General features: G+C 39.9%; 1 protein-coding gene across 1 annotated transcript in view; it reads right to left on the bottom strand.

The window, feature by feature from the left end:
- The window catches only part of GUCY1A2 (guanylate cyclase 1 soluble subunit alpha 2), a 445,219-nt gene that overhangs the window by 356,019 nt on the left and 76,560 nt on the right, over positions 1-12,640 (bottom strand). Inside the window, exon 3 of the mRNA XM_052653027.1 lies at positions 4,733-4,854. Coding sequence (XP_052508987.1) covers positions 4,733-4,854 — 122 coding nt within the window. The remainder of the gene's footprint in view (positions 1-4,732; positions 4,855-12,640) is intronic.

Below are 12,640 nucleotides of genomic sequence, written 5' to 3'. Positions count from 1 at the left end.
AAGTCAGAAAGGAGAAGGTAATGGCACCCCACTCCAGTAATCTTGCCTGGAAAATCCCATGGACGGAGGAGCCTGAAAGGCTGTAGTCCATGGGGTCACGAAGAGTCAGACACTTAATGAGCAACTTCACTTTCACTTTTCACTTTCATGCATTGGAGAAGGAAATGGCAACCCACTCCAGTGTTCTTGCCTGAAGAATCCGAGGGATGGTAGAGCCTGGTGGGCTGCCGTCTGTCGGGTCGCACAGAGTCGGACACGACTGAAGCGACTTAGCAGTAGCAGCAAGTCAGAAAAACAAACATCATATATTAATGCATATATATGGAATCTAGTTAGATGGTACTAATGAACCTATTTGCAGGGCAGCAATGGAGACACAGACATGTGGACTCGTGGACAGGGTAAAGGGGAAGGAGAGAGTTAGACAGATGGGGAAAGTAGCATGGAAACACACACTACCATACGTAAAATAGATACCTGGTGGGAATTTGCTGTACAACTGAGGAACTCAAACTGGGTTCTCTGACAACCTAGAGAGGTGGCGTGGGGTGAGAGGTGGGAGGGAGGTTGAAGAGGGAGAGAACATGTATACCTATGGCTGATTCATGTTGATGTACGGCAGAAACCGAGACAATAATATAAAGCAATTATCCTTCAATCAAAAACAAATTTAGTGAAAAGTAAATAAAATCATACACCTTGGTATGCAAATTATTTACTAAATAAAGCAATACTTTTAAGACTTCTAAAAGCCTCCAGTAGGGAGGGCATTGTTCACAACTATCTCTCTTTAAATATCCTTTTTACAGAGTTTAAAGGCTCTTTAGATGACTTTATTATATCACAGTGAATACCAGAGTATCAAAATAAGGACTAGTCTGTATAGTATCCCTAATTTATAAATAATGAGACAATATAACAAAAACTAGCTTCTAAGTCAACAAAGGAAAATCAATGGCAAAAATGTTGATGTCTAGAAATAGTTCTTTCCCATTACTGAGGGTATAAACTACTCTGGAATGGGCACATTTCCAGGGAGTCCTAGGGAAGAAGCAATGGAAAAATGAATGACAGAGGTGTAACTGGTCCTCTACAACGATCTTTCTCCTTCTCTTCAGGTTTCTCTTTTTATACCATGCCAGTCACTAATCTCAAACTTTAACCTGAAGAGCAAGTAAATGGTCAAACTAGAGTTTATACCAAGTCAATAGAGATGGTCATTTTGAAAGGACAAAAAAATTGCTACTCTGATCATATTTTCTGACCTATGATTTTAAATGTTTTTTATGACATGTGAAATATAAGCAACATTCATATGAGTGAACAAACACAATTCTAGTCTCTACCATGTGTGTGTACATCGCTCAGTTTTGTCTGACTTTTTGCAACCCCATGGACTATAGCCTGCCAGGCTCCTCTTTCCATGAATTCCATGGACAAGAATTCCTACAGTCCGGAGTGAAAGTAAAGTCACTCAGTCGTGTCTGACTCTTAGTGACCCCATGGACTGCAGCCTACCAGGCTCCTCTATCCATGGGATTTTCCAGGCAAGAATACAGGAGTGGGTTGCCGTGCCTTTCTCCAGGGGATCTTCCTGCCCCAGAGATCAAACCTGGGTTGTTATCTGGTTGTACCAGGTAACAACATCTTTCTTTAGTTGAAACTCTATTTCTCCATGTTAATCTCTCCAACTCAAAACAGGTTCATTTTCTTTATGGTATTTTTCTTTCCAACAAGTTAATCAGTTCTTACCTTTGCATAATCATTGCACAAGAGACTTTAAATGTAATTTTTTAAAAAGGTAAGATCTAAGCAAACCAAGATTAACCCATATTTCAGTGACTTGTTAAAAATAAAGCTTTCATTGAATACGACTAGTAAAGCTGCTATCTTTGTCTTCAGTCTATATTTCAAGAATTATGAAAGGACATTATTCAAGAGAACAGCTACAGCTTAGGCACATGCCATCATCTAGTGAACAGGTCAGTCATCTACAAGATTGTGCTTTATGCATTTTGAGAACTACCCATCATTGCTTACAGGGAAAAAAATCAGATTTAATATCTCTGTTTTAGAAAAACCTAATGGTAATGAAACTCTAAACGCTGTTACACAGCCCTCTTCTAAATTATACTTACTTATTTAAAAACTACTCCTTCCAATACCATCAGGCAGCATACTTCCTATGTTGTTTTCACTCACTAACTTGATCTACCTCATGGCAACTTCTGAAAGGCAACTAACCTGAGCTAGGCCTACAGTATCACCTGTGTGTGTGTGCTCAGTCGCTTCAGTCACGTCTGACTTTTTGCAACTCTATGGACTGTAGGCCCAGAGAAGGCAATGGCACCCCACTCCAGTACTCTTGCCTGGAAAATCCCATGGATAGAGGAGCCTGGTAGGCTGCAGTCCATGGGGTCGCTAAGAGTCGGACACAACTGAGTTACTTCACTTTGACTTTTCACTTTCACTTCGGACTGTAGGCCCGGAGAAGGAAATGGCAACCCACTCCAGTGTTCTTGCCTGGAAAATCCCAGGGACAGGGAGCCTGGTGGGCTGCTGTCTATGGGATCGCACAGAGTTGGACACGACTGAAGTGATTTAGCAGCAGCAGCATGGACTGTAGCCCACCAGGCTCTTCTGTCCATGGGATTCTCTAGGCAAGAATACTGGAGAGGGTTGCTATGCCCTCTTCCAGGGGATCTTCCAGGCCAGGGATCAAGCCTGCATCTCTTATGCCTTCTGCATTGGCAGGCGGGTTCTTTACCACTAGTGCCACCTAGGAAGCCCAAACAGAGTCACCTAGTGGTGACACTGCTGGTTATTGCAACAAATTATCTAACTAAAATTTCTTGTAGGAATTGTGTACACTTATGTGCAAGTTATAGTTAGAAAGAGTCTTTAGTAATTCTTACATACTCTTCATCTTGTACACCTTTTACTCCCTCTAATAGCAATTCTCAAAGTGGGGAGCATAAGGAAAGGAAAGGAGATGTGAGGTTCAGGCAATCATTTAGAACTGGCAAGTAAAGAACATTTTTTCAATATAATAAATATCGCTTGACCAAGATTCTGATGCATTCCTCATAGTGGGACACCATCTCACCCCATTCATTCAAAAGGGATGGTACAGGGAGGGAGGAGGGAGCGGGGCTCAGGATGGGGAACACATGTATACCTGTGGCAGATTCATGTTGACGTATGGCAAAACCAATACAATATTGTAAAGTAATTAACCTCCAATTTATTAATTGGAGGTTAATTACTTTACAATATTAATAAATAAATATAATTACTTTATAATATTAATAAATAAATAAATTTATATTTTAAAAATCACAATGCATCAAAAGTAATTGATATTGCTTATGAGAGAGTCCTAGGAAATACAGAATCAGAAAACTATAAACAGTTCTTGGGTGATACCCAACCCCCTCCCACTCTCAACCCTTATCTTCTCCAATAATAATGTTTGTCTGCATAGCATTTCACCATGCAGTTGCACTAAGATTGACATAAGTAAATCTTTGGCCTTCCTTTTCACTGCCCAATACTGTCTTGGACAAGCCACCTAGAACTCTATGCTTCCCTCACAAAAGTTTCATATTCTTATTATAATATTCTATGTTTAAGAAAGTTTCCCAGGAAGAAAATGTAGTCAGTGTGTAGCTGTAGTCCCAGTTTGAGTGTTAAAGCTAGGTGTGCCTCTAATATGTTTTTAGAAAACTCTGATAAACTCATGAGCTGAGGTCACTTGAAATCTGTTTGTAGGAGGGACTCAGATGTCTCCAAGGAAAGCACTTACCCTAAAGGGAAAGAAAGGGAAGCAAGTTTTCCCTAGTCTCCAAAATCTGATTCTGAAAGAGAGGTGATTCTGAGTTTTGTATGGAGTCAGTCACTAAGATTTGTTTTTCCCCACTACCACTCCCCACAACTCCAAGGATTTCTGTCTGAGTCATAAGGCAAAAAGACAATGCAAAAAATACTGAAAGAGGTTTATTTCCCCCCAAAAAAACTCTGTAAGATATTAGAGCAAAAGGTATTCCTGCTATGTTATCTACTTTGCATATAATAAAATATAGCTCTCACACCCCAAGAACTTCAGATCACAAGACAGTACATCTCACTTACAGTACCTTATGGCCACATGAATCAGTGCAGTATAAGAGTAATCCTTATCATGGTGGGAACTTCTAAAAACAGCCCTCTGTCATAAATATTAGTATTTTCAAGATAGACACTCCTCAACAAGTAGGACACAGAGACTTCCATAGATGACCTCCTTTACTGCCTTTGAGTTGCAGAGCCTACTATGAGTACATGTGAACCACCCTCCAGCACCAACCAGGCTTTCCAGAAATAGTGAAATAAATAATAAGAATAAAGCAAAGGCTTTGAGAAAAGAGGAAGATCTCCAGTTTCAACTGAGAGTTAGAGCCAGAGAAATATGGATTACAAGAGGCTAATAATACTAACATATGAATATCTAGAAAAGTATACCTGGAATGTGTTTTTAATATAATATTTTCCAATCTCTGAGTAAATGGCCTGCAGGTAATTTTCATTTAAACATCATCAGAAGTATTGAAATTAAATCACTTAAAGACAAGGTCTTGGTCTCAGTTCACCAGAGTCTTCAAATCTCATTTTAGTGAAACTGAAACACTCTTTTCCTTTCCTCTCCTCCCCTCACTCATTCTCTCTCAATCTTATAAATATATAGTTACTATACCGAGTACATTAGCAGTACACTGAAGAATTCCTGAGACCTCTTCAATGTCCTCTTTGTTGGAATGGTCTGCATAGGAGCATCTGTTAGAGATATTGTAGAAATTCTTTTCTGTATCCCTATAACTAAGAAAAAAACAAAATTAGCATACGGAGAAATTTTTCAAAACCTCTGCAAATGCATTCCTATACATACACACAAGCATATGTAGTTTATACTCTTGGCTTGATAATATTTGAAAATCACTGAAGCTTTAAAACATAATATCTGGCATAACCCACCAATAATATCAGCATAAGGAATGTGGACCTGGAACCTGAAGCAATTATTAATAAGAAAATAACATGTAAAAAAAATGGTGAGAACCCGAAAATATATCAGATTGTATAGCTAATGTTTCTTTACTTGAGTCCTCCGCAGACACTGGCAATTTGTTTCTACAATGAATTTTCCTGGAAAAAGAATAATTAACCGTGATAATTTGCATTGGCACTGAGTTGAAAGTAAACACATCTTAACTTCTATCACAGTCAAGAAGATAGAAGTATGGTGCATGGATAACAAGCAAACAAAGTGTTTGGTCTCTGACATAATTTGAATCATAGTCTTACCTTTATCTGTGAGACTTTGGGCAACTTATATAACCTCTGTTAGTCTAATTTTCCTCCTTATAAAATGGAGGTAACTCCTAAATTTCTTATGAGGACTGAAAGATAAAACGCCTGCGTTGACTGAAACTTTTCCAGTTTCCTTTGAATTAAAGCTAAGGCACCAAAGCTGCAGACAACAGTGGTCAGGGTCAAATGCCCTAATGTTCCAAAAGATTAGCCAAAAAGAACAGACATCACCTTCAGAAATTAAGAAGTGACTAAATGTCACTACCACCTCATCACCAGCATACAAAAGCAAAGGAATAGGAACAGTTTGAAAGAAAATAATCAGAAGAATGAGTTAAAATAATTAGGAGAGTACAGCTGTTCTCCCCATCACACCCTCATACAAACACAAGTAAAAGAGAGAAGGAGAATGTTCCCTGCAGAAACCCAGTTGGTGAAAGAGGGATCCACTCTGACAGAGACTGAGGGTTAAGTATCTCATTCCTCATTAAATATCTGCTGACAATAAATAAATAAATAGATAAATAAATATCTGCTGACATGGTGGAATTTCTGAACATCCTGATATATCTGAAAAGAAGAAGATACCAGAGAGACTTATCCAGGGAAAATCGAACCAAACGGGGACTGACCTACAGTCCTACCATTTGATAAGGTAAAAAAATACGAGTTTCTCAAGAGCTAGGGAAATACCACTAAAGAAAGGTGAGCTGGGGGTGTCCCATCCTTATTGTTTTCTGCAGCCAGGGGCAGGAATACCACTAGCAAGACTGTGGAATGAAATCCACAGAGCCAAGAACCAGGGAATCTGAAGCAGTAAAGGCAGAGCCTATATACATATCTCGCTGAGGGCATCACAGCCAAGAGAGGATTATTACAACCACCAGTGAAATAAACCAACGTTCTACTATTTTCCATTTTATTCATGCCTTTCCAGGTGGCTCAGTGTTAAAGAATACAGGAGACGCATGTTTGATCCCTGGATATGGAATATCCCCTGGAGGGGATCTGGCAACCCACTCCAGTATTCTTGCCTGGAAAATCCCATGGACAAAGGAAAGAGTCAGACATGACTGAGTGACTAAGTATGATATAACACATCAGAAGAGAAAAGGAATCAGAAAGATTGGCCTAAAGCAGAGGATTTAATAATACATGACATCACCTCTACATTGGATTCCAAGTTTCTCAGGCCAAGGACTGACCCAGGCAGAGAGGGACAGAGAATTAAATAGGATATGAGACTGAAGATTTGATTTGGTCTGGAGTGGACTTCATATTCCCTGAAATTACTTGGAAAACAGAGCAATTTTCTCCCAATCTAGTATTAAAGAGGACTTATTCTAGCATGTTTGAAATGAATGGAGGGAAAAGATAAAAGGGCTTAATGTTTGTACACCTCACTAAGATTAGAGTCCAGTAAACCAGTTAAGCAAAATGCTTACTACAGTTTCTAGAGTGCAGGAATTACTCAGTAAAAGGTGGAATGGGGAGCACAGTCATTAAATGCAGACAAATAGAGGTTGATTTTTAAATCAAACTCCACCATTTTAATGAGTGACTTTAAACAAAATATTTATTCTCAAAATCTCAATTTCCTCATCTTAAAAAAAATGAACTTAATACAATGATCCTATGAATTAGATTGTTAGTATTAAATAAAATACAAAATACAATACCCCATTTGTGTGTGCTTAGTCATGTCCAACTCTTTGTGATCCTTTGGACTGTAGCCCGCCAGGTTCCTCTGTCCATGGGATTATCCAGGCAAGAATACTGGATTGGGTTGCCATTTCTTCCTCCAAGGGATCTTCCCAACCCAGGGATTAAACCAGCCCAGGGACTGAACCTGTGCCTCCTGCATTGGCAGGTGGATTTGTTACCACTGAGCCACCTGGGAAGCCAATAAAGCACCCCGTATATTACTCCAAAAACAGAGAGCACTCAGTAAATATTATCTTTTATTTAACTTATTGTTTTTGTTCAGTAAGATACATTGTCTATGTAAATACATAAAAAATAAGCTAGATGACTTTTTAGATAAAATAATGTACAGCCACAAAATCTGACCATGACAAACTTATGATATTGATATGATATTAAGTAATATCACTAAAGTTAGTTAGAATAATCAGGGTTAACTCATCCTTACTTTCACTTCTAATATTCTACAGAAATTACTGTAGCTTAATCTTTATTCAAGGGAAGAGAAGAGTTGGCTTATTAGAAAAGATCCTGATTCTGAGAAAGATTGAGGGTAGGAAAAGGCAGCAAGAGAGGACAAGATTGTTGGATGGCATCATCAACTCAATGGACCTGAGTTTTAGCAAACTCCAGGAGATAGTGGAGGACAGGGAAGACTGGTGTGCTGCAGTCCATGGGGTCATAACGAGTCAGACATGACTGAGCGACTGAAAAACAACAATCCACTATATACATACCTCTGTGTACATACCATTAAGGTACAACTTATTCATTTATTCACACGTCTGCCCTCCCACTCCCCAACAAAAACTGTTAGTTCTTCCTATATACCAAGCACTTACAAAGATACAATTACATATAATAGAAGTAAACAAGATAAATAACAAAATAAAGAGATAATTAAGATAATATAAGCTAATGATAAGCACTATAAAAAGAGATAAGATAGAATAATGTAGTAGAAAATCCTTGGGGCAGAGATTGAGGACTACTTCAGATTGACTGTCATTTCTTCCTCAGGATATAAGATTTTAAACACAGACTTACCTGTATAAGGGATAATCCATGCAAACATTTGAGGATAGAGCATTTCAGGAATATGAAATTATACGTGCAAAAGCCTTGAGGCTAAGCAAACTTGGCATAGGAGAGAAACAAACAGAAGGCTGGAAATGGCTGGAGTAGACTGAAACGTGGAAAGTAGAATACTATGAAATCAGAGGGGTAAGCAGAGGCCCAGTTCACAGGAAGAGCTCAGATTTTATTCTATCATAGTACATTATTGTATGGTTTTTAATGGATTCAAAACATGATCCCTGAACCAGTTGCATCAGAATATCTGGGAACTCTTTAGAAATATCAATTCTTGAGCCCCAGGGCTTCCCTGGTGGCTCAGATGGTAAAGAATCTGCCTGCAATGTGGGAACACTGGATTCGATCCCTGAATCAGAAAGATCCCCTGGAGAAGGAAGTGCAACCCACTCCAGTATTCTTGCCTGGAGAATTCCATGGACAGGGGACCCGGTGGGCTGCCGTCCATGGAGTCACAAAGAGTCAGACACGACTGAGCGACTAACACTTTCACTTTCAGACATGCTTAATCAGAAACTAGAGGAGCAGAAACCAGAAAACTATTAACAGAGTGGAACCTCTCTCTCAGAGACGATGGTGACAGTGGAGATTAAAAGAGGTGAAGATTTATTACACTGCATGAATAAATTATTTAAGCAGTTATTCTCCCAACTTGAATGATGTCCATGAATAAATAAATGAACAAGTGAATGAATAAGTTAAGGCATAGAAGAAATGTTTAAAGATAAAGTCACTGAAGTACTGAGAGGTTATTTTACTTCCTAACAAGAGCCTCCATCAGCTATTCCCTCCCAGTCCTCCATCTGTCTGATCCTTTGAACAGCTGCTCACTGCATTCAAGTCTAGGTCTCACAGACTGAAAAAGCCTTAGAGAGTTCCTATGGGCTACTGTTATTTTAAAAATTCTTTGAAGAGCTAGATTATACAATCCTAGAGCTCTGATAAATAGCACAGATCCAAAGGCAGAATATCAAAACAGCGAAAAAGAAGGATAGGAAGGTTAGCAGTTAGAGACTGAACTAAAAATTAAAAAGAAAATGGCTAATTCCTACTCTCTGTTATCCACTTTGATTCCTCATCCCAATCCAAGGCACCTAAAAACTGAATTACTTCAGCTGCGTAGACTGGCTTTAGGCAAAGCACAATTTCAGAAATTAGGGAGGGAGATTGGTTCAAGACAGTGGAATAGGAGGATGTGTGCTCATCTTCTTCTGCAAGAGCACCAAAATAGCTGTTTAACAAACATTGACAGGAGAATGCTGAAACCCACACACACACAAAGATATTCCATATCCAAAGTTAAAGAGGAAGCCACAATCAGATGGTAGAAGGAATGCAAAAACAATAAAATTAAACCCTATGTTTGCCAAGTGGGTGACCAGCAATCTCAAGAACAATAATATCAAGGAAGTTCTCCCACTGTTGTGAAGGTCCTATGCCTCATATCAGGCTTCCCAGCCTGGGGATCTGGCAAACAGACTGGGAATCATCAGGGAATCTGACTTTGAAGACTAGTGGGATTTGATTACAGGACTTGCACAGGACTGGGGGAAACAGAAACTCTACTCTTGGAGGGCACAAACAAAACCCTGTGTGCACTAGGACCCAGGGGAAAGGAACAGTGACACAACTGGAGACTGAGTCAGGTCAACCTGTGACTGTTTGAGGACCTCCTGCAGAAGCATGGGTCAGAAGTGGCCTGTCATGGGGACAGGAGCACTGGTAGCAGCAGTCCTGGGAGATGCATTATGTCATAAGTCCTCATGGAGGTTGCCATTAGCCCTACCATAAAGCCTCCAGAATCCAGAACTGGGTGTCCTCAGGTCAAACAATTAACTAAACCCACCTATCAGAAGACAATAGGATTAAAGCTTTATTGACCCAGGCCCTGCCCACCAGAGAATGACCCTGTTTTCCCCACACCCAACCCTCCATCAGGAAGCTTGCACAAGCCTTTTATCCTCATCCACCAGAGGGCAGACAGAAGAAACAAGAACGACAAGCCCACAGTCTGAAGAACTAATACCACAATCACAGAAAGCCAATCAAAATGAAAAGAAATAGAATTATGTCCCAGATTAAGGAAAAAGATAAATCCCCAGAAAAACAACTAAATGAAATGGAGATGGGCAACTTACCAGAAAAACTATTCAGATTAATGACAGTGAACATGATCTAAGATCTCTATAAGAGTGGAGAATATGCAAAAAAATGTTTACCAAACATTTCTAAAGAACAAAGAAACAGAGATAAACAATAACTTCAGTTCAGTTCGGTTCAGTAGCTCAGTTGTTTCCGACTCTTTGCAACCCCATGAATCACAGCATGCCAGGCCTCCCTGTTCATCACCAACTCCCGGAGTCTACTCAAACTCATGTCCATCAAGTCGGTGATGCCATTCAGCCATCTCATCCTCTGTCGTCCCCTTCTCCTCCTGCCCCCAATCCTTCTCAGCATCATGGTTTTTCCAGTGAGTCAACTTTTCGCATGAAGTGGTCAAAGTATTGGAGTTTCAGCTTTAGCATCAGTCCTTCCAATGAACATCCAGGACTGATCTCCTTTAGGATGGACTTCTTGGATCTACTTGCAGTCTGAGGGACTCTCAAGAGTCTTCTCCAACACCACAGTTCAAAAGCATCAATTCTTCAGCGCTCAGCTTTCTTCACAGTCCAACTCTCACATCCATATATGACCACTGGAAAAACAATAGCCTTGACTAGATGGACATTTGTTGGCAAAGTAATAGTCTTCTTTTTAATATGCTGTCTAGGTTGCACATAACTTTCTTCTCAAAGAGTAAACGTCTTGTAATTTCATGGCTGCAGTGACCATCTCCAGTGATTTTGGAGCCCCTAAAAAATAAAGTCTGACACTATTTCCATTGTTTCCCCATCTATTTCCCATGAAGTGATGGGAGCAGATGCCAGGATCTTAGTTTTCTGAATGTTGAGCTTTAGCCAACTTTTTTACTCTCCACTTTCACTTTCATCAAGAGGCTTTTTAATTCCTCTTCACTTTCTGCCATAAGGGTGGTGTCATCTGCATATCTGAGGTTATTGATATTTCCCAGGCAATCTTGATTCCAGCTTGTGCTTCTTCCACCCAGCGTTTCTCATGATGTACTCTGTATAGAAGTTAAATAAGCAGGGTGACAATATACAGCCTTGATGCACTCTTTTTCCTATTTGGAACCAGTCTGTTGTTCCATGTCCAATTCTAACTGTTGCCTTCTGACCTGCATATAGGTTTCTCAAGATACAGGTCAGGTGCTCTGGTATTCCCATCTCTTTCAGAATCTTCCACAGTTTATTGTGATCCACACAGTCAAAGCCTTTGGCATAGTCAATAAAGCAGAAATAGATGTTTTTCTGGAATTCTCTTGCTTTTTCCATGATCCAGCAGATGTTGGCAATTTGATCTCTGGTTCCTCTGCCTTTTCTAAAACCAGCTTGAACATCTGGAAGTTCATGGTTCATGTATTGCTGAAGCCTGGCTTGGAGAATTTTGAGCATTACTTTACTAGCATGTAAGATGAGTGCAATTGTGCAGTAGTTTGAGCATTCTTTGGCATTGCCTTTCTTTGGGACTGGAATAAAAACTGACCTTTTCCAGTCCTGTGGCAACTGCTGAGTTTTCCAAATTTGCTGGCATATTGAGTGCAGTACTTTCACAGCATTATCTTTCAGGATTTGAAATAGCTCCACTGGAAATCCATCACCTCTACTAGTTTTGTTAGTAGTGATGCTTTCTAAGGCCTGCTTGACTTCACATTCCAGGATGTCTGGCTCTAGGTGAGTGATCACGCCATCATGATTTTCTGGGTCGTGAAGCTCTTTTTTGTACAGTTCTGTGTATTCTTGCCACCTCTTCTTAATATCTTCTGCTTCTGTTAGGTCCATACCATTTCTGTCCTTTATCAAGCCCATCTTTACATGAAATGTTCCCTTGGTATCTCTAATTTTCTTGAAGAGATCTCTAGTCTTTCCCATTCTATTGTTTTCCTCTATTTCTTTGCACTGATCGCTGAGGAAGGCTTTCTTATCTCGCCTTGCTATTCTTTGGAACGCTGCATTCAAGTGGGAATATCTTTCCTTTTCTCCTTTGCTTTTCTCTTCTCTTCTTTTAACAGCTATTTATAAGGCCTCCTCAGACAGCTATTATGCTTTTTGCATTTCTTTTCCATGGGGATGGTCTTGATCCCTGTCTCCTGTACAATGTCACAAACCTCCGTCCATAGCTCATCAGGCACTCTGTCTATCAGATCTAGTCCCTTAAATCTATTTCTCATTTCCACTGTATAATCATAAGGGATTTGATTTACATTATACCTGAATGGTCTAGTGGTTTTCCCTACTTTCTTCAACACTGCTGCTACTGCTAAGTTGCTTTAGCCATGTCCAACTCTGTGTGACCCCATAGATGGCAGCCCACCAGGCTCCCTCGTCCCTGGGATTCTTCAGGCAAGAACACTGGAATGGGTTGCCATTTCCTTCTCCAA

Source organism: Budorcas taxicolor, chromosome 15, assembly GCF_023091745.1.
Source record: "Budorcas taxicolor isolate Tak-1 chromosome 15, Takin1.1, whole genome shotgun sequence".
Lineage (NCBI taxonomy): Eukaryota > Metazoa > Chordata > Mammalia > Artiodactyla > Bovidae > Budorcas > Budorcas taxicolor.
This window is presented reverse-complemented; position numbering and strand designations above follow the sequence as displayed.